Source organism: Ovis canadensis, chromosome 11 (assembly GCF_042477335.2).
Source record: "Ovis canadensis isolate MfBH-ARS-UI-01 breed Bighorn chromosome 11, ARS-UI_OviCan_v2, whole genome shotgun sequence".
NCBI lineage: Eukaryota > Metazoa > Chordata > Mammalia > Artiodactyla > Bovidae > Ovis > Ovis canadensis.
In genome coordinates this window covers 40,608,873-40,634,937 of record NC_091255.1, presented here as the reverse complement: position 1 = coordinate 40,634,937, position 26,065 = coordinate 40,608,873, and the positions used below count along the sequence as shown (strand labels likewise).

The 26,065-nt window shown below is 51.4% G+C and overlaps 1 protein-coding gene across 1 annotated transcript in view; it reads right to left on the bottom strand.

Annotated features, from left to right (window-relative positions):
- Positions 1 to 4,069: 4,069 nt before the first annotated feature.
- Positions 4,070 to 26,065, bottom strand: part of COX10 (cytochrome c oxidase assembly factor heme A:farnesyltransferase COX10) — a 109,368-nt gene continuing 87,372 nt past the window's right edge. The window contains exons 6-7 of the mRNA XM_069542914.1: positions 17,780 to 18,012; positions 4,070 to 5,938 (exon numbers count right to left, since the gene is read on the bottom strand). Coding sequence (XP_069399015.1) covers positions 5,535 to 5,938; positions 17,780 to 18,012 — 637 coding nt within the window. The 3' untranslated portion in view covers positions 4,070 to 5,534. The remainder of the gene's footprint in view (positions 5,939 to 17,779; positions 18,013 to 26,065) is intronic.

Below are 26,065 nucleotides of genomic sequence, written 5' to 3'. Positions count from 1 at the left end.
TGTCACCCTGCATATTTAACTTATATGCAGAGTACATCATGAGAAACGCTGGACTGGAAGAAACACAAGCTGGAATCAAGATTGCCAGGAGAAATATCAATCACCTCAGATATGCAGATGACACCACCCTTATGGCAGAAAGTGAAGAGGAGCTAAAAAACCTCTTGATGAAAGTGAAAGAGGAGAGTGAAAAAGTTGGCTTAAAGCTCAACATTCGGAAAATGAAGATCATGGCATCTGGTCCCATCACTTCATGGGAAATAGATGGGGAAACAGTAGAAACAGTGTCAGACTTTATTTTTTGGGGCTCCAAAATCACTGCAGATTGTGACTGCAGCCATGAAATTAAAAGATGCTTACTCCTTGGAAGAAAAGTTATGACCAACCTAGACAGCATGTTAAAAAGCAGAGACATTACTTTGCCGACTAAGGTCTGTCTAGTCAAGGCTATGGTTTTTCCTGTGGTCATGTATGGATGTGAGAGTTGGACTGTGAAGAAGGCTGAGCACTGAATAATTGATACGTTTGAACTGTGGTGTTGGAGAAGACTCTTGAGGGTCCCTTGGACTGCAAGGAAATCCAACCAGTCCATTCTGAAGGAGATCAACCCTGGGATTTCTTTGGAAGGAATGATGCTAAAGCTCCAGTAGTTTGGACACCTCATGTGAAGAGTTGACTCATTGGAAAAGACTCTGATGCTGGGAGGGATTGGGGGCAGGAGGAGAAGGGGACAACAGAGGATGAGATGGCTGGATGGCATCACTGACTTGATGGACGTGAGTCTGAGTGAACTCTGGGAGATGGTGATGGACAGGGAGGCCTGGCGTGCTGTGATTCATGGGGTCGCAAAGAGTTGGACACGACTGAGCGACTGAACTGAACTGAACTGAATGCTCAGGAACTTGTGGTCTACCTAGACAATAGGGACCAATCAAGAACCAAGACACAACCCTTCTAAAGAAAGTGACCAATCAGACGTTCCCCTACCTAGAAATCCTTTTTTCCATGTATACTCCCTATATAAGCAATGTAATCCAAGACCCGGGTCTCCTCCCTATAGCCGCTGCGTCGGAATTGGTAGGAGCCCCAGCTTGAGCTTGGTAATAAAAACTCTCTTGCTTTTGCATCGGATATCGGCTCCCTGGTGGTCATTGGGAAATTTCACAACTTGGGCATAACAGGCCCTGCCTCCACAGGGCTTATGCTCTACAGAGACAGATAATGAATTAGTCATGAGATAAATGCAGAGATGGACACAGAGTGTCTTACAGCCATTTCAGCGAGGCCAGGGGGTGATCCAGGGGGAGGGGTGGGAGAGGAGCCCAGGAAGAGGGAACGAGAGGCTTCCGGAATTTGACAATTGTGGAGAAATGGGCAGGATGGTACAGGGGGCAGGGGGTGGCGGCGATGGGGAGGTGGTTCTAAGATCAGAGCGGGGAGCAGGGCCAGATCACGGAGGGCCTCACAGGCCTTGTAGAGTTTCTGCATTTTATTCATGGAGCGAAGAGAAGCCCTCTGGGGGTGGAGAACAGGGGTGTGTTGTGATCTGCCTGGAATCTTGGCAGGATCACAATGGCTGCTACGTGGACCACTCAGTGGTGGGGTCAAGGGAGAGAGAACTTATGAGGCCGAGAGGGTGGCAGTGGAGGAAGTGAGGGGAGGTCAGACACGAAGAATGTTTACAGGGGGCTCAACCTGCGGCCAGACGCTGGGCCTCCTAGACGTCCTGTGATGTGCACGGGGGGGACCAGCAACAGAGTGACGGAGCCTGAGTTAGGAAGCGAGTGTCAGAGGTTCTTTGATCCTGAACACCTCTTTACCTCTTACATTTGGTTGGAAATTGTAATCTGTCCAGCATGAGGTCAATTATGTGTGGGTTTTCAACAAAAAAGAAGCGAGTAGGGCCTTTCCTCATGGTCCAATGGTTAGGACCCTGCACTTCCACTGTCCAGGGGTGTGTGTTGGATCCCTGGTTGGGTAACTAAGATCCTGCCAGGAGCGAGGCCAAAAAAAAGAAGCAAAAGTATACTGCTCCCACTTAGCTTTTCCTCTCCGCAGTTTATAAACTTATTTAAAATGTTTGACAGCTGATGGGACCAAAAGCATGCGTGGCAAAGCTGAAGGCAATCGCTGGACCCTGTTTGTCTTCCACTTGCTTTGAATTTAGCCGCCTGTTGGTTGTCACCATCGATCCTACAAGACGGATGGAGAAAGTGTGCCCTTGACAGAGGAAGTGCATTGTGGGGGATCGCTAGCTGGCCGATCACGGCAGAGAAAACACCAAGGCAGCAGCACTCTGACCTACTTCTTAAGTCAAGTGCGTTCTCTTGGACTCTGAGCATGTTGTTAGAAAGGTCAAGTGGGCATTTCCCCAAACCTTTTCTCCCCTGAGTTCCTCCTGCAGTCAGTTACAAGGGTCCTACTGTTTAGAGTATGTCCAGAGGGGTGGGTGGGTGTCAGAGGACAGAGTCTCCAGCTCTAACTAAATTCAGAGGTGTGAGTCTCCCATCACACTGGAGTCAGCAAGCAGAACAAGCTCTGCTCAGGTCCTGGCATTGCATGGGGTACAGGAACGCTGTGTGTGCATGTGTGCTGTTATGCCTGACCATTTGTGACCCCATGGACTGCAGCCCGCCAGTTCCTCATCCATGGGATTTCCCAGGCAAGAATATTGAGTGGGCTGACGTTTCCTACCTCCAGGGGATTTTCTCAACCCAGGGATAGAACCTGTATCTCTTACGTCTCCTGCATTACAGGCAGATTTCTTACCACTGTGCTACCTGGGAAGCCCTGAGTCCCAAGCTATTTTCTTAGCAAAACAAACAGCAGATGAGGATGGACTGACAGAAAAATAAACTGTCAGAGGGAAATTCAACTCCATACATACTCAGGGCAAAGCAATCTCCAACAGCCTTGTATTTCTCCTCCAGCATCAGGGCCTGGGGAACTCAAAATGTATTTACAGTGCAGTGAAGATACTTGTATCGGGCAAGACGCATCCCATTTTTCTGTTTGAAGACAAACCAACTGTGGCAACGAGCAACAGCGTCCCCCTCACTGTGGGCCCACGGAGAGGGACCCTGGGTGAAATTAGGTTTCATCCATAATGGATACACTGTTTTTACTGAAAGGAAGCTGGTACAATTTTCCCAGTCAGAAGGAATATTATGTTGAGTCGTGTTTTTTTAAAAAGCTAAATAGGGAACTGGAACGACCCTTTTCCTTGTCATTAGTTTGCTGTATTATGAAATAACCCAAGTTCAGGTGCAATCTTGTGTTGAAGCTCAGGCTCCTGATCCTGCCTGCGTAGCCCCTCTACCCTTGCAGCCTGGGGGCCTGATGGCCTTATGGCTGAGTGACAGTCACGTCCAGACAGTGCGTCCCAGGCTGGGCTCCCGACATGGGCAGGGAAACGCTGAGGTGAGCAAACTCAGACCTTCCTGTCTTTAGCCTTGAGTCTTAGGAGGCCCTCTGCGCGTGTTCGTGCCGCCCCAGCATGGACGGCAGACTTACCCAGAGACCTGCCGAGAGGATGCTCGGGCGCCCAAGCTTCATCCGCCTGCCAAGTGCTGGCGGTCAACGGTCAGGGCCAGAGCCCCAGGCTCTGGATGAGCGAGCAGCGGTCTGGGCTCCTGGGAGTGTCAATTCCACATTCCCGTGAGGACCAGTGGACAGGGTTTGGGAAGGTGGTCCTCGGAGGGCTGCCCCTGGGAGGTGTGAGAGCGATGAGGGCGGAACAGTGAGGGGTTCGCGCGGAAGGTTCTCAGTGGTCCTGGGGTCTGAGCGCCGAGCAGCAGGGGCGCTGTTCACTGTGCAGACCGTGCAGCGGGCACTGTATATTCCGAGCAGGAGAACAACGGGTCAGGAGGTGGGGAGGCCCCCAGGCCCACTTCCAGGGCGATGGAAGGGAGACTGGGTGACTGAGCAGAGGGTGGGGGGCGGGGGGATTCCTTCAGGCGCGCCGGCTGCTCGTTCCCACCCACGCGCCTGCTGGTCCCATGGCCGCTCGTGACAGCCAGCCCAGTGTCACCGGTTCTGCCAGGACGGAGTGGAATGACGCCACACACACTGCGGCTCGCGGTGCAGGTTTATTGCAGCAGAGAGAACCCACGCGCCTTACAGATCTTTGGGCTGGGGACCGCCCGCCAGACGCGACTTTGTCAGTTCCCACAGCGCGACCTGAACACAGCCAAGTAAGTGCAGTAGAAGATCAGATGCTACCTGCAATCGCTTTGGGCAGAGAAGGACATATTGCCAGGGTTGTTTGAATGTGGCTGAAACTCCCAAATAAATTCCTCCCAGGGCAGCAGTGCCCCGGAGACAGAGTAACTAAAACACCCTGTTAAGCTTCAAGGCCTTGGGGCAAATGGGACATCCGGTAACCGGATGATGAGGCGGACTTGGGAGGCTGCGGGAACCGCTGGTGTTGGAGGCCACCCCTGCCTGCGGGGACCCTTGCACCGCCCTCCCCCCACCCCGGGGGGAGGAGGGCGGCGACCAGAAGCATCCCCACCAGGGGTCTGGCTCTTGCTTCTGGCTCTCCAAGCCGCTGGCTGTGTGAAGGCTAATTTCTGAGTCCTGAAGATAGCAGGGTGGAAATGTGTTTTTCACCAAAGGAACAAGGATGTGAGCAGTGAGGGCTGGCCGGCCAGCTCAGCCCCTTCTAACTTCCCTTCTCACTGGGTCCTGAGCCCAGCTGACGACTGCAGCAGTGGTTGAAGAGGGAGAGGTGGGTCAGAGCCGGAGGGGCTTCTGGCTTTAAGTCTAGCATGCCCCTTCTAGAAGGAACCGTTCTGACACCACCTGTGTGGTACAGTGGACTTCAAAGATGCCCTCGGTTCCTGGGGTTTCTGAAATGCTGCTACCTACCAGGATGAGGACAAGGGCGGGTCTGAGATTCCCAGGTAACCGTTTGAATCCTCCCTGAGAAGGTGGGCGGCAGCCAGTACTTGGTGTTCTATTAGCGTTTGAGGGGGTATGAGGCTGAAAACGTGGGGCAGAGGGAGCTGGGCCCGGCTCATTCAGAAGGGGGGCTGCGGCCGGCAGCTGCATCTACTCTGACGCAGCCTGTGAGGGACCATAGGCCACGGAACCACAGATACCAGCGTGCGAGTGAGCACCTTGTCTGGCCTCCCTGGCCGGCAGGTGGGGAGGGCCGAGAAGCAAGGTGAACCTGCACTTCGACCTGAGGGAGAAGACGAACCAAGTGGTGGGGTCGGAGGAAGGCCTCTGTAACAACCCTCAAAGGAAAACAAGCAAACAAAAAAACCCATCCTCTTCTTGTGTCAATCTACAGAGCCACCCCGATTCTCATTTGGGGAACATTTTGGATATCACCATGAAAAAAGTTGTCCAGTGGTCACTGAGCACCAAATTATTTTACAGCCTCGTTTCAAACGCAGCGAGTTTGCTCCTGGTGCTTTGGAATAACCGAAATATTTCTTGCCTAACAGCAGAGTGAAAAAAAAAAAAAAAGGACCGAAACCCTGCGCATCTCCCTGGATGTCTTCTGCTTTTCCCAGAGTGCGCGGCGGTCAGCTCTGCGGCGCCCCGGCGCCCTCCTCCCCCGCCCGCCGCTTGCAGGTGAGCATCAGCAGCAGGAGCAGAGGCAGGTGCCAGAGGCTGCAGAAGAACAGCTTCCGGGAGCTCTTCCGGTCCGCGTCCCGGTAGAACCGGAAGCCGAGGTAGGAGATGTACAGGTTGATGGGCAGGGCGATGACCGGGAAGGTCCAGGTGGTGACGTCCAGGGCGGGCGCAGCGGCGCACATGGCGAGCAACGCCAGGCAGTGGCGCAGGGCGACGCGCCGGCACAGGGCCGGGTGGGTGACGGACATCATGCAGTAGCCGCCCCGGGAGTAGTCCTCGCGGAGGCCCCAGCTCAGCGCGTTGAAGTGAGGGAACTGCCAGGAGTAGAGGATTCCTCCCAGAAGACAGGCCCCTGCACGGAAGGGGAGGCGGGGGAGGTGGGGAAGCAAGACAGGCTGTCGTCAGAGGTTTACACAGGTATCCCTTCCGCCCCCCACGGCTGCGGCCCAGCCTGAGCGCTGCGCCCCCTCCCACCACACTCCCAGCCTCGCCCGGGTCCTCTGCTCAGAGGCTGAGATGGAGATGGAGGAGGAAACAGGCTGGGGCGCTGAATCCTCTCCCGCATCCCACGTCCTCGCGGCGGGGGCGGGAGGCCGGGCACCTGGGTTCCCATGAGGCTGAGCACCTGCGGCTCCTGCCCGCCCCCGTCCGCCCCCCACCCCCATGTGCCCACACCACGACAAGGGAGGACACGTTCAAGGGCAGCACTGTCCCGGTGACAACGCTGGGCTGCGCTTTTCTCTCTGCTTCCTCCAGCTGGCTTGCGAGTGAGGGGCTTGGGTGAGAGGTGAAGGACCCTCCTGGAAGCTCCCTACTGGGCACCACAGACAGAACCGGAGTGCCGTGGGCAGCCCGAGAGATGCGGGGGTGGGCGCCACGGACGGGGCACATGGGTAACGGCCTGCATCACCGGGAGGCGGGAGTACTCCACAGCGGGAGTGGAGAACCCAGAGCGGCACAGAGGCACTGTGCCCAAGGCAGGGCAGACACCTGCCTGTCATCTGCAGTTTTTTAGGACAGGTGAACAGCTGAGCATCTCTTCTCTGGAGCTGGGTCTTCCCTAAAACACCCTGGGGTTAAGGCTACCAGTTACTGAGCACCTCCTACTAACAGACACTCTGTCACCTGACTTAATGTGACTGCAGGACTTTAGGCAGATTTTATAATCCTCATGAGGGCTCCCCGGTGGCTCAGAATCTGCCTGCAATGTGGGAGACCCAGGTTCAATCCCTGGGTTGGGATGATCTCCTGGAGAAGGAAATGGCAACCCATTCCAGATTCTTGACTGGGAAATTCCATGGACAGAAGTGCCTGGTGGGCTACAGTGCACAGAGTCACAAAGAGTTGGACACGCGCGACTAAAATAACACATAGTCCTCATGAAGCAAACAGATCAGACGATGCTAAGTTCTCTGACAAGAGGTGAAGGAGGAACTCGGCAGGAGCATGTCTGATTTTCACCCTGGTTCCCCCGCTGCCCTGGGGCCGCGTCTCCCCAGGGGGCTGCAGCCACTCCTGGGAAGACAGCTCAGGTTCATTCCTCCTCTCCGCACACAGGACGTGTTCCCTGAGTGCCTACTAAGAGGCCAGCATGGTCTGGGCAGGCTGTCAAGTACCCCCGTCCATTCTGACCCTATCTGTAACTAGCACATATACATCTTAGTTCATGAGAACATTCTCCAATCTGAACAGTAAAAGCAGCAGCTTCTATTTGTTGAATCTGCTGGCAAAGAAAGGATGGTGCCTGCCACCCACTGGGGATGACCCTGGATGCCAGAGAGGCAGCGGCCAGCAAGGAGTCCAGCGGGCGGGGAGCGCGCAATGCAGTGACACTACGGCTGCGACTCAGAGACTCAAACAGGGCGGCAGGATGCAGGACCTGGGAGTGACTGCTCAGGGAAGACCTTCCCAAAGGTGACGGAGAGCCACGACCAACTCCACCATCCTGCGCAGGGTGGCTCAGTGTGTCTGGGGCGACATGAAGGCTGCGGTCAGGCTGTGTGTGTGTGTGTGTGTGTAGACAGGCTGGTGAGGGTGGGGCTGGGTCACGGGGCACCTGCATCCCCAGATGGGGGGGCATCTCCCCCAGTGCAGGGGTCACCAAGGAGGGGTGACGGGGGCAGACGCTGATGCCTTTCCTCCAGGCGCAGGACACGCACAGTTCTTGGTGGAGACGTGGAGGTTTTCTCAGAGGCTGTCTTAAGTTTGCCCATCAGACATCTGCCCCGTGAAGACCTGGCGGCTCGTCCACAGGCCCCGTGGAGAGGAAACACATCCGGGCTCTCACGCTCCCAGCACCTTCCTACAGGCAGGGCTGCCCTCATCTCACAGATGAGAAAGATTAATCAACTCGCCCGAGGCTCTTCTGCACCCCTGGCACCTTCTCCTACAAAGTTGTTGCCAAACAGAGGCTGACACTGGCAGCAGGGGGCTCTGCCTGGTGGTCGGCCCTCCCAGGTGGCACTGGTGGTGAAGAGCCCGCCTGCCAATGCAGGAGACATGAGAGGCGTGGGTTCAATCGCCGAGTCGGGAAGATCCCCTGGAGGAGGGCAGGCCAACCCCCTCCAGTATTCTTGCCTGGAGAATCTCATGGACAGAGGAGCCTGGTGGGCTACAGTCCATGGGGTCGCAAAGAGTCAGACACGACTAAAGAGACTTGGCACACACGCATGCCTGGTGGTCATCAGAATGTTGGCCACATTTGGGAGGAGAGGAAGGCTTGTTGGACGGAGAAAGTCGGTTCATTAAGATAAGAGTGCTGGCACCTTAAAAAAAAAAGTTTGTTCTACAAACACACAGATGATATTCTTTTTGACAGTGAGCACCCTCAGGGAATTAGCCGAGACAGAAGGCAAGGGTGGACCACCCAGGTACAAGTGAAGTGGAAATCAGAGCGACAGAAGGCCAGCTTCTCCCTCGTGGTCTGATGGCAAAGTAGAGCCGTCCCCGGATGTCGGAGGGACCAGCATGGAGGAGGCAGTGTGACTGGTCCTTGGGGCACCGGCCACTGGGAGGCTCTGAGCACAGCGCCAGCCCAAGGGGCACCAACAGGACCAAGTTGTGTCCCCTGGGGACCGGCATCGCGATCATGTAGAGGCAGGGGAGGGGACAGGTAAGCCAGGGCTCAGGAGCTGTGCTGCTCTTGAAATGGGAAGCGCAGCTGGGAAACCAGCCTGGAAACAGTAGAAACATCAGGCTCCCACGTGGAGTCTTGCTTGTCTTTCTTGAAAGCCCTCTTTTTTCATGTGCCAGCTGGAGTGTTCTGTTTTGCTCAATACACATTTTCAGTTATGCTTCTCCTTAAAATAACATAATTTAAAAAAAAAATCATTTTCCTAAGAGTAGCATGTTGCTTCCTCCAGGGGGGAGGAAATTGGGGTAGGGGTTTGGCTCCTGTCACAAATGAAAAGAGCTTTAGAAATCACAGCTTAGCCTTAATGGATTGTAATCACACGTCCCCAGCCCCGCATAGTTCTCCTCCACCGGCTGCAGCGGCCTCAGCTTCTATGAAAGATGTGAAACAAATGACTGTCTCCATCGAGATAAGGCGAGCAAGCACAGGAAGCCTGGAATTAGTCCGGGGGCCTTGGGGGAACCCACCTTCCGTGTGGGGGAAACATAAAGCCCTCAGTTTCCTGACTCGAAGGCCTCTGCTCACCCTCGCCCCCACAGGGCAGTCAGCTTGTATTGGGCTTGTGTTCTGTGACAACAGATATTGACTGCACACCCACTGTAGGGCAGGCTTGGTCTGCCCTCGAGGCCCTCTTTCTGCCCAAGGACAGAGACAACACAGGAGGCTCAGGCCGGGGGATATCACCTTCAGTGCAGGGCTTGAGAGGAGCTCACAGGAGCAAGACCTCAGTCGGCCCTGGGGAGATCAGGGAGGGCTTCCTGGAAGAGGTGACGTGTGACCTGAGATCTGAAGATGGTCTCTGCGTTTCAGTCAGTTCACACAAGCCACGCGTGTTCTTCTTTCCAATGTATTCCCTCATTTTCCTGCCTAGCTGCAGAATCTTTGTATCTACTGGGTTTAATCATATCCAGAAGCCATGTCTGCTTCCTTTCTTTTAAGCAGATACCTGTGGGTCGATGAATACGCAGAATACGGCAGTCTGTGATGGTTGCTGCAACTGTGCCTACGACTCTCCAGAGGATGGGTGAGGATGGACGACTCTACAATCCTGTTTGCAGGCAATTCCGGAGAAGGTCCAGGGCCTGCCTTCCTTCCCTCCGCACACACAGAGAACGCAGGAGCTCGCCGACTGTCATGTGTGTGTGGACGTGAGGAGAACCCATATCTCCCGGCCCCTCCCCGATTAGGGGGACACCTAGGTGAGCAAGGCCAGCCAGAGTCTTCCCAGCTCAAAGCCTCTCTCAGCCACCTGCACACCGCCCTAACGTGCGGAGAGCCCCACCCTGTGCTGGGGCCCACAGCGTGAGGCACTTCTGTGCTTTGTGGCAAACCAAGTCAAGGTGGTCCCAGCCGAGCGAGTTCCCAACACAGCGGAGACGAGATGCCCCAAGCTGGAGCTCCAGCTCTGTTGGAACTCTTCCAGAAACCAGTCCCTTCCGAATGGGCTGCAGTGGTTGCAGCTCGCTCGCTCTCTGCTGCCCTGTGGGCTCTCATTCGGCCCTTTCCACTCCGACCCCAGCCGTTGTCCACGCACAGCCTTGAAGGGAGGAAGAGACGCGGCCCCAGAGAAGCCTGTGCTGGGCTCCGGGGCGCTCCCTCCCCGACAAGGGGCTCCCTCTCCACGCGGCCCCCACCCCTTGGGAGCTTCGGGGTGACGGCTCATGTAAACCGGGGGCTGGCTGGGGGGTGGGCTTGGCCAAGCCTGAAGCCTCACGGCCAGCGATTTCGAAGCCTTGTTTCCGAGGGTGAACACGAAGGCGCCCATGAGACCGATCAGCCTCTCCCGTGTGGCGAGCCTCCAGGATGCCGCAGAAGGGGCATGGCGACCCAGGGGAGGTGAAAAGTCCCCTGAAAATAAGACACGGGGTCGGCAGTGGCCGCCTGCCCTTGAAGGTTCTCCGGAAGGGACAGAGAGGGATGGAGAGGCGAGGCAGAAGGGGGAGATGCTCCCCCTTTCCCCTCCCCTGGCGGTCCCCGCCCGCCATCCACGAGCAGCCCCTCAGTTTTGTTTGAAGCGAAGCCAAGAGCAGAGGCAGCACAGAACCCTGACTCCCAGGAAGTCAGGGCTTCCCTCCCCTTCCTCCCAGTCCCCGGGGGTTTCCTCACCTGCTCCCCACACCTCAGCTCACACTCAAAGGTCTGGCCCTTTATCCACAAACACCAATCTGTTTGCTGCACAGAACGGACTCTGTACTCCCGGCCGGGCGGCGTCTGCCGAGGCCCAGCTCCTGTGATCCTGACCAGCTATGTGGCCCAGGGGTGACAAGGCCCGACGCTGTGTACCCACCGGTCACCAGTTATACTGCTGACCTCCGGCTCGCGGTGTGTTTCTCATCCCTGCCTGCTTAGGAGTTTGTTTTTTCGGCTTTGAAGACAATAGAGCTCTAAGTATTGTTTGGTTTGCTAATATTCCTGTAATGTTCCCTGTTCACCCTGTCTTTAGAAACTTCATTTATCTTAATCAATCTAAGGCTAGATATGGAAATGTCTCGCACGAAAGGAGCTTACTCGTTTTCTAGTCTTGATTTTGAAGCGAGGCAGCATTTTAAAGAGAATCTTCAAAAGTGCTTGGGTTAAACGGCAGCTGGTGCTGGTAAGCCCTCAATAAATATTTGTGGAATGAATGAGTGAATGAATTCTGTCCTACCTTCTTATCCTAGAATAAAGGAGGTAAATAAGGTAAGACAGTATCTAACATTTTGTAGTTTACCAGCAGGGGCTAGGAATCCTCATTCTCTTTTTGTTACTAGAACCATCCATCTGTCGAGTGTCACTTCCTGATAAGAGCTTGTTCCCCAGTCCTCATCTGTATCTGAAAGTTGGCTGACATAATTAATGTCAACCACACAACGACATCGGAATTACAGACCAAAGGCAAGTCACAAACCTCTACGAGCCAGTCACCAGACCCATCCCATGAACTCCCAAGACCTGGGACTTACTCAAACTTAGGGAAATGACAAAACAGAATCTGAGCCTTTTTAAGAAATGGGGGGTGGGGGTGGGGTGGGCAATGGGAAGAGAGGTGGCTTTGGCGTGGAGGAGGAGGGGAGGGCAGGGACTTTAGCCTGAAGCTTCTGAGATAAACTAGACAGTCTCTGGAGGTAAACACTGTCGAGAGGCTAATGCGTGTGGCTCCAGAGCCAGAGTGTCTGCTGTCGGGCCCTCACCCACGGTCCCCTCCCCCCTCGACCCTCCCTATGGCCCTCAGGTCAGCACTCTCGTCACTGGCCACTGCTTACAGAGTCAAACCAAGCACTTCCACGCTCAGACAGCGAGCTGGCTGTGCTAGGCACTGGCCCTCTTACTCAGTCTTCCTGAGTTTTAGGTGGTAAGCATTTTTAATATTTTCTTCTAACAGCAATGGAGCCAAAAAAAAAAGGCAGTAAAGTCATTGGGCAGGTGGGAGGAAGGGTCTCGGAGGAGAATGGACACAGGTAAAACCCCTTGCCATGGTCTCCTTTAATGGCACAAAAGAGTGTTTTCAGGCTGAACCCTGGCTGGGCCTGGCCTCTCTGAAACCAAACTTCCCCTGGGAGAGAAGAGCCACCTGTTTACCGTTCTTTGTGCAGCTGCAAAACAGCAGACACCAAGAACACCTAGTGTTTGTTTAGCTTTTACAGTTTCCACCCATTAATCTGTTTGTCTTCACCTTCCACCTGGCCCCCCAGTCCTGCCTCACAATCACCCCTCCCACCCTGGGCTGGATTCCCAAGGGGCAGGTCAGCACAGGCTTTGTACCCTCACCACTGGGGCACTGAGACCACCACCGGGAGAAGTTCTCTCTCACGTGTGATGAAAACAAAGCAAACAGCAATGGGGAGAAGAAACTAGAGCCCAGGGCTGTCTTCACGCTTATCTTACATCTTTGCTGGAGGCTGGACAGCAGGCCTTTCAGTGCTCGGGGCCCTGAGGTCTTGATAGCCCCGTGGCCACCACAAAACCACAGAAAGATCCAGATGCTAAGAAGTGAAGTGAAGTTGCTCAGTCGTGTCCGACTCTTTGCGACCCCATGGACTGTAGCCTACCAGGCTCCTCAGTCCATGGAATTTTCCAGGCAAGAGTACTGGGGTGGGTTGCCACTTCCTTCTCCAGGGGATCTTCCCGACCGAGGGATGGAACCCAGGTCTCCCGCATTGCAGGCAGACACTTTACCATCTGAACCACCAGGGGAAAGGATTAGATGCTAAGAAGGGGGAAGGGTGATTCCAAACATGGGATTTCTTTACTCCGTCAGCCATCTGTGAAGCACTGTTTTCTGCAGCTATTTAATCTGGTATCTTTCCTCCCAACGGGGTGGCCAGTTCCTTTAAGGCAGGACCTTCAAGGTGAGGCTTGGGGATCCCCATTGCACATGGCCCCCAGCTGCAGCCCCTCACTTGAGATCACTGTCCACTGAGCCCCAGGAAAGGGCTTTCGCACAGGTCTGCATGGTCAGGGGCAGTGTCTATAGAGTGCTGGGGCTGGAGTGTGAAGTCCTAGCTGCCCAGCTGGGGAAAGTGAGCTGGAGTAGGGAGGGCATGGATGACGTTCCCATGTAGGCACTCATGCCTCCCGGCCCCTGTGCACAGGCTCTCTTCTTCTTGGAAAGCACTTCCCCTCTTCGAGTAAATGGGCCATGACTTATCTCAGAAGTCACTTGGCTCCAAAGTCTTCGTGCACAGACTCGGGGCACCAATTTACGAGAGCCCAGAGGCCCCACTAAAGCTCTCTGCTCAGTGATTGCCTGCCTGCTCCCCCCTGAAGATGCTGAGACAGGAGGAGTCCGTGGGAACTGGACTGGGTTTTGGTGACTGCATCTCTCAGGGCCCTGCATGGAGTCGGCTGTGGGGATGGTTCAGCAGTGGGGTGAGACCAGCAGCCTAGCCTCTATCATCACCTTGCCCATCTCTGCAAATGCCACCCCACCGTGCCCCCCAGCAGCAAGTTCAGCAGAGATTTCCAAACACCTCCGTCCTCACGGCTGCTCACGGTGATCAGTCTTTGGAGGTTTAAAGACAAGAAGGGTTGGAGATACCACAGAAGAAAGGAAAGATTTCTGGCTGCTTTTTTTCCCCCCTCAGAAGGGGTCCTTCAAACAAACACGACCCCTAAGATAAGAACCCAGAAGAGAGATGGCCACCTTGGTGGATAACAGAAACGTCCCCGATACCGCATCAGTGACAGGAGCATCTGCCACACCCTTGGTCCAAATCCCTCGGTGTTTCCAGAGCATTCTAGCAGTGAGAATGCTCTCGGGTTCTGTCTATTCAGACTGGCGGTTCTCAAATGTGGTCCCTGGATCAGGGGCATGAATATCACGTGGGAACTTGTTAGAAATGCAGGTTCCCAGGCCCCATCCCAGATCTACTGAATCAAAGCTCTGGGGGCAGGGCCCAGGAACCTGAGTTTTAACAAGCCCTCCATCCAGGGACAATGATGTATACTGAAGTTTGAGAACCATTGTTTTGGACTCTGGCTGGTGCCTTCCATATTGGAAAATGCAGTTCTAGAAGGTGACAAAACTATATCAAACATAAAACTTAGTCCCTAAAGTCCCAGCAATACAAATCATTCAACTATATTCTCTCAGATTCTGCCTTATTTTTGTATGTGTCTTTTTCTCCTGTACTCATAGCTGATGCTCAAGAAATACTTGTCGATTGATACCTGGTGACTGACTTCGGAATATGTTAATTTTTCCATCTCTAAAATGGAAGGTACTTATTCACTGATTCGTTATTTCATTTATCCAGTTCATTCAAAGATTTATGGCTTAGCTTGAGTTGGCTCTGCCTATCAAATCAATGTTTTGAGACTTTTGAAGCAATCTGCAGCATCACATTAAGTAGCATCACTCTTTTTGTATAAACCTGACAAGGCTTTTTGTTGTTTTAGTCACCAAGTTGTCTGATGCTTTGTGACCCCACTGTAGCCTTCCAGGCTCCTCTGTCCATTGGCTTTCCCAGGCAAGAATACGGGAGTCGGTTCCCATTTCCTTCTCCAGGGGATCGTCCTGACCCAGGGATCAAACTCATGTCTCTTGCATTGGCAGGTGGTTTCTTTACCACTGAGCCATCTGGGAAAGCCCAATGAGGCTTTAGGTGTATGATCTGATCTGTGGTGGATTAGGATTCCGGGGGCAGTAAACCATGCCGTTACTGTGTGCCCCTCAGTGCATCTTAGAGATCTGTAGCGAAGGGATGTAACAGAAGTCAGCCTGTCAGGCTGCTCTGTGCTACACCGGGGTCAGTCCCCGCAGCCGCAGGCTTGTTGCTTAGGGCTGAATGTGCATTCTCAGGCTGCGGTCTAAAGAAAGCACAGCCTAGCCTGAGCTGCTCTGTGTGAATGAGTTTGTACACAAATGATGAGATCTGGATTGCAGAAACACTATAACTCAAATTCAAGGAAAAAAAATTTACTTTAAATATGACTGCTAGCCGTTTAGCCAGATCCAGACTGTGGCTGAACAAGGGCTCTGCCTGGACATGCGTCCTAAGTGGGAGGACCTGAGGAGCGCTTGCTCTCTGGCCTCCGGGGTCGTGGCTCGAGCCAACATGTCCCGAGGCCCAAGCTCCTCGCGGGGAAACTGCTGGGAGGATGATGGGGCCTCCAGCCTTCAGCGGGAACCTGGGTCCTTGGACCCTGCACGAAGACCTGGCCGAGTTCCCCACGGCCGCAGACTGACTGCCCTCGCATCCCTCCAGAGGTACCTGCCTCTGGGGCTGTCACACTTGGCCCTGACCCTGGCCCTGGGGCTAGGGTTCCCTAGACAGAAAAGGCAGTTTGGGGTGCCTTGCTCCTTGTGCCAGGTTTGAGGAAACTGAATAGGACCCAGGGCTGCGTCCAACAGGGCAGGTGGCCTGGCGCAGGCGTCCACGTGTTGGGGCAGCAGGACCCAGGCAGGAACGGAGCACATGGGGGAGGCAGAGCTGGGGAGCCACTTGCTTCCTTTCGAATGTCTGGGCATCACTGGAAAGGCTTGGAGTGGAGAGGTGGGAGAGGTTAGTTGGGTCAAGATTGGGGCTCCAGGCAGAGCTGAGCAGCAGGAATCTGAGCAGGAGGTGCCCAGATGTACACTTAAAAGTTTACAATTGAAAACCGGGGGAGAAACTCACATGTCATCCAGTCCAGGGATGCCAGATCTGTGCCCTCCCCCCACCCTTCCCTCACCCAAGACAGAGGTCACTATTGGACCCTGTTAGTGACTTGGTTTTTCCAGCAGTCATGTACAGATGTGAGAGTTGGACCATAAAGAAGGCTGAGGGCTAAAAACTGATGCTTTCAAACTGTGGTGCTGGAGAAAACTCTTGAGACAGCAAGGAGATCAAACCAGTCACTCCTAAAGGAAATCAACCCTGGATATCCAATGGAAGGATTGATACTGAAGCTGAAGCTTCTAATACTTTGGCCACTTGATGTGAAAAGACAACTCATTGGAAGAGACCTTGATGCTGGGAAAGATTGAGGGCAGAAGAAGAAGGGGGTAACAGGATGAGATAGCGTGGGGTTGCAAAGAGTTGGATATGACTTAGTGACTGAACAACGATGGACCCCAGTGCTCTTCCCTGCTAAGCCAGTAGACATCTCCCTGTCTGCAAAGCCACAGTCAAGTCACAGTTAGGAATTGCTCAGAGCCTGCAGAGGAATGAAATGTCATGACCTTCCTTCATCTGCACTAATACACCATCTCTATGAATGAAGTAGACTTAACAACAACTCACTGAGTCTTCACAACACCTCCGGGAGAGACAGGCCGTGACAGCCTCATGTGGGAGGCGAGGAGATGGCCACCTGAGGAGGTGAGGTTCTATTCTGAAGGGCAAAAGCTAAGCGGGGAAGGGGGCGCCAGGGTTCCAAACCCAGGCCCCCTCCCCCAGGGCCACCGCTGCCTCCCACTCGCAAGAGACTTTGGCTTCAGGTTCGTCACAGAACAGACCGCCAAGTACGCATTAGGATATTACATTTGCAGATTCGTGAGACTCCGCCATTACAGGATATTAAAGCCTCTCTAAGAGGCCATCCAGTGAAGGTGTCCTTGCCTTTGTGAGCTCGCCAGGACGGAGTGTAAGGGCTTTTATGAAAGTCTCAGGGATGTGGCTTCTGGGGCAACGGTTTATGGTCACCAGCCTTCTGATCGCTCATTTGAAAAATATGTACTTACACAGACTGCAAGAAACCTCACCACTTCCTTCCTAAGTGTCGGTCAGGAACACTAATTACTTGACTAATTAGACTGCGAAACTTCCCTTACAGATGGTAAGAAGGACCTATTTTCACCCCACAAATTTAGCCGTGACATCCCAGCCAAAAACCTGGAGGAACGTTTCAATGGTTTTATTGTAGACAGCATGAACAATTTAAGCAAATCATATAAAAATAAATTAGAAACTAATGAAAATAGTCTGTCCTCTCTGAAGAGGGGGAAATGACCTGGTTCTGGGGGAGGGAGAAACCTGCTGACGGGGCTGCATCTGCTGAGCCAGGCAGGCGGGGGCCCAGCCCCGACACCTCCTCAGGATGTGGGCCGACCCTCCGCAGACAGGCCTCACTTGGCTCCTGACTTTCAGGCACTTTCTTCTCATTCTACGTGTCGTCCTGTTTCTTCCCAACCGTTCCCTATGCAGAGAGCGTCTGCTCGCTCACTCAGAGGCCAGGCCGCACGGCCGCCCTGCAGCTCTGCACTCAGTGCCTCCCCTGGCCACATTCGTGCTCTTGCCAGAGGACTGCCATTGCTGTCTAGCTGCTAAGTCCTGTCTGACTCCTTGTGACCCCATGGACTGTAGCCCACCAGGCTCCTCTGTCCATGGGATTCTCCAGGCAAAAATACTGGAGTGGGCTGCCACTTCCTCCTCCAGATTCAGGGATCAAACCTGTGTCTCCTGCATTGGCAGGTGGATTCTTTACCACTGAGCCACCGGGGAAGCCCCTGGCAAGGCACTAGCACAGAATAAAATGTCTGCCACCAAGTATCGCAGCCCAGGGAAGGACGCGGGCTCTGACTCACGCTGGCCACCCGTGGGAGCTGGTGTGGGGGGACCCATGCCTCGGGCCTGTGGAGAAAGAGGCTGCAACACTCACCAGCATCCAGGCTGCCTGTGGCTGCGGTCCAGCCCATGACGGGGGGGATGGCCCCCACGACTGCCCCCACCCATGTGTTGGCGATGCTGACCCTCTTGAGCGGGGTGTAGCAGCAGGTGTACAGGAAAATGTTGAAGAGGCCCAGGGCGCCCGTGAGTGGGTTCACGCCCCAGGTCAGCAGAGCGACTCCAGGAACCGCACAGCATGTGGCGAAGGACACGGCGAGCAGCGGGCTGGAAGAGAGAGCAGGGAACACGGGTCAGTGTGTGGGGTCAGAGCTGAGCAGGGGCGACTGGGCCTGGGGCGGGGAGTGAGCTAGAGGCAGCACTGGCCTGGCCTCCTCCTGGGCCCAGGACATCCTCTAGATGTCATTTAACACGAGGAAGGACTTGCCTGCCGGAGCACAGCTGCTCCTTCTGTGTTTGCCAACCGAGGTTCACAAAGCGAGGAGGGCGGAGGCCTCTGAACGCTGGGTTTGAAGGGAGGCCCTGCCCCACCCCTCCCTGGCCGGGGGTTGTCTCGACCTCCCCATGCTCATCTGGGCAGGAGCGATGACGACCCCCTCCTCCCCGAGCTGACGGGAGGGCTGCCCGATCTGTGCCTGTTCTGCACATGGTTCGCTGCACAGCTGGTGGGAAGCAAGTGGTTGTGACGGATGAACCCCTCGGAACCCAGTATTTAAGATATGGGCACAACCAGCATCTTACTTCTGGCAGAGTTCTCCCCATTTATTTATCCTTTACTTAAAAACATGGCCCAGTTAGCAATAATGGGTAAGACTAGCGTGTCTGAGTACACCTACGTATAATAAATTACAGGCTCAGCATGGCACCAGCTCCACACAATGAGGAGACTGTCTGTAGTGATGGCACTTCCTGGGCCGGAGCACGGTTTATGGACACATGACTTTCGAAAGAGGTGGCACAAAGCTGTATGTCAAATAAATGTCTACAGCGTAAAGATGACTGCAAGCCTGGCCCTCAACAGAGCCCGCTTTCTGAAGTGGACTTTGTGCGGCATCTTGTGAAAGGCTTTGTGGGAGCCTGGATGAACTGGGTCCACCAGACCCTGCCTGTCCTCATTCTTCCGGAAGCAATCTAAGCAGGTGCTCGAGCCTGCTTCCCCGAGGAGAGGTCACGGTTCACTCCTAGGCCACAGCATGTGCCCACAGGGACCTGGGAGTCGCCAGTGTGCAGCTCCGAGGGTCTCTGGTTTTGGCGAGGCCATCAGGGCGAGGGCGGTTGTCTGTCCCCTGCAGGCATGGCCTGTGTCTGGGATACTGCCCACCTGCCCCTCAAGGAATAAGACGAGCTGGGGGTGGGGCAGGAGGGCAGCAGAGCCCACCTCCTGGAGACCAGAGGGTGTCGAGGTGCTGGCATGTAAAGGGGGTAGGACCCTTGCAGAATCCTGGCTCCCACGCTGACCTGGGGACCAGCACTGACCCCTCTCTCCCCAGCTGTGACTGCTTGGGCCTGCAGGTGGAACTCAATGAAATGGGAGTCTTGATGGAAAGAGAGACCACCCGAGGGGTATGTTGTCCTGGCAACGGTGATGGAGACCCTCTAACCATACCCGAGACTTGTTCTGTGTTCAATCTGAGAGTGAGTTGCCATCCCCTTCCCCCAACCTCCTTTGCATCTCACATCTGTGACGCCCCCTAGAGGCTGCTCAAGCCGCCCTGTCCCCTCTCCATCCCTCCCACCTGAAGACCCATAGCTGGGGCTCCTCCAGGGCTCATCTCCCTTCCCGATCTTCAGAGTGATGGTGGCAGCCCCTCTCCTGCCTTCTCAGACTCCGGCCCTGCAAGAGGCAGCTTTCGCTCTTCTGTAAGAGGGACAGATGCCCTCATCTTGACTTCTTCCCCCTCATTTTCGCTCTCATTTTTCAAGGTAGACTCTCCAGTTTTGCTCTCGTGTAACCACCTCCCTGGTCCGGCTTTTTCCTTCTGAGCACCTGCATCCTCACCTCCACGGCCTTGTTTACCCTTCCCCCAAGGTTCTAGCCATCCTCTCCGAGGCCAAGCCTGCCTGCAGAGCGACTGTGCCCGCGGTCCCACCTCCTGGTCCCTCCCTCTCCTGCTGCACACCACGGAGCTGGACTCCCTAGTGTTCCTGTTGGGCAGAAAACATAATCTTCCAGAGGCAGGGGGACGGGGCTGCCTGGGGTCACTTCTCACACTGCTCGAGAAAGAAGACCCCAAATGGTTGAAAAGCAGGGCAAGCATTATATCTGCTCTTCTTTCGATCAAGTAGTTTATAGCTTATAAGAAAGATATTTTTTTCCCTATGGCACTCTAAAAAGCTAGTTTTACTTTGGGTGGGAGAAAAATGTGGCTCATAAACATTTTTATTTTTCCTGAATTGGACCTTGTGTAAAAAAAAACAAAACTGTTCACTCCTTCTCCAAGTGCTCTGGAAGCCCATCAATTCAAAGGTATCAGTGTTATGAAAAGACTTTTCACAAAAGCACATTTGAATGTAATTGACTGAGATAGGTGATTTTACCCAGAAGTTTAGTTTCTGACCCTTGTCAGAATCACAGAGAATCATGAGGTTCAAGTTTGGTGTTTAAATCTGCGCTCAGGGGCACAAATGAAAACTGGGGAGGCTGACAAGGCACGTAAACAGGAACGAGGATGTTTACCCCGGAAGCCACGACCGTCCTCAGCACCTGGATCCTTGAGGGACCCACTTCCTGCTGGTCCAAGGAGCTGGGGTCGGCTCATGTTGTGGGCAAAGGTGCTCCAGTGGCTAATTCTGTGAAGTTTATTTTCCTGCGGTTTACTTTTCATAAGCATATATGCTTAGCAACAGAGGGATGGATAAAGAAGATGCTTTATACACAGACACACAGACACACACACACACACACACACACACACACACTGGAATCTTACCCAGCCATAAAGGAGAATAAAGAATGCCACTTGCAGCAACATAGATGGCCCCAGAGATTATTATACTAAGTGAGGTCAGACAGAGAAAGACAAACACCATACAATACAACTTATACACGGAATCCAAAAAAAAAGATACAGACAAACTTATTTACAAAGCAGAAGTAGAGCACAGAGGTAGAAAACAAACTTATGGTTACCAGGGGATGGAGCGGGAGGGATAAACTGGGAGATAGGGACTGACATATTCACACTACTGTATGTAAGGCAGATGACCGATAAGAACTTACTGAATAGCACAGGGAATTCTACTCAGTGCTCTGTAATGGCCTATACGGGAAAAGAACCTTAAAAAAGAGTGAATATATGTATATGTGTAACTGATTCACTTTGCTGTATACCTGACACTAACACATTATAAACCAATGCCCCAATTAAAACTTTTTAAAAATAAAATAAAAAGTATGTATTCTCACCCTACATTTGAGAAAAGGGGAGGGGGTAAAAAATCATGTTATAAAAGTAACATACATTCACTTCAGAAAATTTAGAAAATCACACAAAATATTCTAAATTAGCTATTCAAAGAAACATGTTGGTTTATATCTTTCTAGCTTTTTTTCCAATGATATGTCTACTTTAAAAACAACTGAGAACACAATGAACTGTGGCTTTGTTATTCTATTTTCAATATATCTTGATAATTTCCCTATGCCATTAAGAATAACTACATCGTTATCATTAATGGGGCTTCCCTGATAGCTCAGGTGGTAAAGAATCCACTGGCAATGTAGGAGGACCTGCAACGTAGGGTCAGGAAGATCCACTGGAGAAGAGATGGGCTACCCACTCCAGTATTCTTGGGCTTCCCCTGTGGCTCAGCTGGTAAAGAATCCTGCAATTATCATTAACAGCTACATAGCCTATTTGGTGGGCAGGCCATGATAATTTCAATCAGTATGTCCACTTACTATTTTTCCATTGTTTTAATTAGAAATAATGTTGGGATGAGTATGTTACAGACAGGTCAGTGCTTACAGCTCTGATTTACCATAAATTCTGAGACTAGGTTCCCAGGTTACTGGGGCAGATGACGTGCATATTTTTAGGAGTTTTGACTTCCCCAGCCTGTACTCGAGAGTTTATACTCTTTACCTCCATCCCAGCGGTGTATGAGAAAGTCTATTCCCAGGATCTGTATCAATACTGGGCATGAAATTCAAAACAAAACAAAACTGAACAAACTCAAACAAGTTCGCTGAGACAGTCTTATCCCCATTTTACAGATGAGAAACTGAGATTCGGAACCAGGACCTGTACTCAGGTTTCCTTCTGGGCTCATTCATGTACCCTGGGCGTTCCCCTCTAACCAGTACGTGGGGGACACTGGTCTAATGCCACTTACTGACCATTTCTGGGGTCTGCTGGGGTCTTTAGGCTGGTGGCCTTTGGCTCAGAGCAGCTTCCTGTGGACTCACAGTACCTGTAGTTCACACCACTGCACACGTAGCCTAACTTCCTACTGCGTCCCCTGAGATGGAAATGACTGGCCGGCACAAATTATTTTCATAAAAAGGGACAGACTTGGGATGTAATACACTGTGCAAGACAGATATGGTCTTCGTCCTGGGAGCGATTATCCTGGGGTGGGAGACGGTAAGATAGGACAGCCGAGTGGGGAGCAAGCTGCCAGGGAGCAAGAACCCAGTTCTGGGGTAGCAGGGGTTTGGGGTGGACACAGGAGGTTCAGGGACTTTTAAGCCAAGCCTGGATGGACAGATGGGGGAGGGGGCAAGCAAAGGGTGGGGAAGCGTGTTTCAGGGGTGGGAGGGGTCAGAGAGCATAGGTTGCAGAGGGCATGGGGAGGCCTCTGGGCAGAAGTCCTTTCTGCTTCTTAAATTGAGGAAGAAAAGGGTCTGACCTGCTTCTGAGAAGGAGCCCTCTGCCTGCCAGGGGGGACACCATTTACTTCCCTCTCAGAAGTCCACGTTAGGTGATTTTTTTGAGGAAAGTGACTTGCCATCACCCCACTATACAATTTTCATCACATGCTTACTTGAGAGAGGACTTCCCATGGCTCAGATGGTAAAGAATCTGCCAAAAATGCAGGAGACTCGGATTCGATTCCTGGGTCAGGAAGATCCCCTGGAGGAGGGCATGGTAATCCACTCCAGTATTCTGGCCTGGAGAATCCCATGGACAGAGAGCCTGGCACGCTACCGTCCATGGGGCTGCAGAGTCCGACACAACTGATCGACTAAACAACAAACGTGGAGAGAAGTAGGGTGGCAGGTAGCAGGCCCCCCTTCTGCCCAGTGGCCTTGGGTAGACTGACATCAGGGCTGTCTCTTTCAAGGCTTCTTTTTTTTGATTTTTTTTTTTTCCTGGACAATTTTGTTACATTTTACATACCTTACAAGTTAAAGGAAACCTTGTTTGAAATAAGGCAGAATAAAAGAGTTAAATAAAAGAAAAGTGAGGGTTTTGCTTAGAATCTTTGTTTACAGTGAAAATACATCAGTGAAAGAAGCAAAGGGCTCTTTTTGAGACTGGAAACAGGAAGAAGAGGAGCAAGAATAAAGAGAAAATAAATCAAGTGGGGTATCTGGTTATTTTTTTAAAATTCTGATTTACCATGAAATTTTTAAATATGGTGATACTAAAGTTGCTTAAGTTTAGCTGTTTTAATAAAGACATCTGTTTTTGATATAGAGAAAGATTAGAAATATATGATCATGTCTCATCTTGGTTACATACAGCTATGGTTTTCTGCCTTATTTTCATAAAATATGCTCAGAGCTAAATCTCAAAGACTTGAAGGGCAATCTTGTCAAACACCGACTTCTTATTATTTTAGGTCAATTATTTATCATACTCTTTCTCCTAATCATAGTGCTCAGCCCTTGATCAAAAGGCCCACCTCCTCTCCCTGTTCCTATGGGTTCCGGTAAGTACCCTGAACCTGGAGAAGGACACCCTTTGCCCCATTATTTCTCCTTTCATCAGTTATTCTCCATTTAAAATTTTTGTTTATATTTTTATCAGTCTTTTTTGCTCCATTCATCATTTAATTTCCTTAGCAGTTCATCTCCACTTCAAGTGCCACTCTGAGGCCTGATTTCTAGACCTAAGATTGGAAGGAAGGTTAATAAGGAAGCTTCCTTGGGTTTCCCCGGGCTGGGGGTGACCCCAGAGAAAGAGGACCTCCAGAATGTCAATTCTTAACTATAAATTATAAAGGTAAGAGGGCATGAAACATGTTTCTAAAGATAACAATTATAACGGAAGAATATTTCTATCTTCAATAATAACTTTAAATCAAGAATTTGATTATGGCAAATCACAAAAATATAAATCAGAGCCAGAAAAAAAATAGGTTGATCACATGCAAAACATTTTTTTAAAATGTGCTGTTACAAATCTACCACAGTAGCTGTGATGGCTTTCATTGAGAACCGAGGAATTAATATGTCTGTGAGTGGATACTGCTGAAACGAATTTATGAAGGAGAGATGATAAAAGCAGGTGAATGGGCATGACAACGTTGTGAACATTTCTAATTATCAATAAAACAGGAAAAAAAAAGTACAAATAAGGAAAACTGCATTACTTGATGGATGGGGAACGGAGATGGGAAAAGGTCCAGTAATTTTCTTGAACTAAAAAAAAAAAAGAAAATCTGTCATATCCGTTTACTCATTCATGCAAATAGATTCACGGCTCATGCTGAGGGTGGAATGATGGTTCATTTTCAAACTCACATCCAAAACTGAATTACATTTTAAATGGAGAGACCTTTCTACTGAGCACCAGTGTGAGTGAGGTCTTTCTACTCGGGCGTTTCCTGCCCAAGGCTACCACGGAAAAGAAACTAATAGATTCGAGTGGGGGGAAATTTGCTAACATGTTTCTATGAATTATTTATTCTTCTCATAAAATCTAGTACTTCTTTGTTTACTAAACACCAACCTTTAGTAGCTCTATCAAAGTGTAATTTTCTATAGAAATTAGGAACAAATGAGACTATACAAGCTTTAATTTGACACCTACTTATTCCACTTAAACACAATTTAAGTTGCCTGACTTTTAAATGAGTTACTGGAGAAATGTGGCCTTTCTGTTTAAGTAATGTGTCAGAGAGGTCTATGAAATGTTATATGAAATCAAGAAGGCATTATATTCTAAGCAGCTCTGCAGGTAATCGGTTTACACAAAAACTAATCTCATACTGATTGTCATTTTTCCAGAATAAATGATTTTTAAATTATAAAATAAAATTCCCTTTCTTCAAAAACAAACAAACAAAAAACTCAAAAGCGTAATCAAACCAAGCCAATTTAACTTTAATTTCCTGAATAAATCCCACATTTGAGCTTTGACCTGAGTTTTTTTGGGGAAGTCTCCACAAATAACTGTTTTGAAAAGGGGTGCTCTTACAAATCTACTACATTAGCGGTGATGGGTTTTATTGAGAACCAAGGAATTAATATTTCTACAAGTGGATATTGCTGAAATGAATTTATGAAGGAAAGATCATAAAAGCAGGTGAACGGGTGAGACAGGGATCCCGGATCTTCCAGGGACCTGGGGGTGATAGAGGAATTCAGTAGGTGGTCCCTGCCCTCACGGGTGTGAGAAAACACTGAGATTGGACCACTACCCTGGAAACTTGGTTTTCATGGACAGAAATGAACAATAGGAATCTTCTCCTTAAGAATTCCGGAACCTTGGTGCAAACTGCACATTCTTTTTTAATTGGAGTATATACTTGCTTTACAATGCTGTGTTAATTTCTGCTGTACAACAATGTGAATCGGCTGTATGTATACATATATCCCCTCCCTCCTGAGCCTCCTTCCCATCCCACCTCCTATCCCACCCCTCTAGGTCGTCACAGAGCACCGAGCTCAGCTCCCTGTGCTATGCAGTAGCTTCCAGCCAGCTATCTATTTCACACATGGTAATGTATATATGTCAATGCTATGATCTCACTCCGTACCCTCCTCTGCTTCCCCCACGGTATCCACAGCCCCTCCTCTATGCCTGTGTCTCTATTCTGGCCCTGCAAATAGGTTCATCAGTACCATTTCCCTAGATTCTGTATAAATATATAGGTTAATATATGATATTTGTTTTTCTCTTTCTGACTTACTTTATTCTGTATGACAGACTCTAGGTCCACCCATGTCTCTACAAATGACCCAATTTCACTTCTTTCTATGGCTGAGTAGTATTCCATCGTATATATGTACCACACATTTATCCATTCATCTGTTGATGGACACTGTACCGTTCATCTTTATATGCCCTGTACCTAAGGCTGGGGCCCAAAATGTGGACTGAAACAAACTTTTACAAATCAGGCAAGACAGAGAATGTGATCTTAAGAC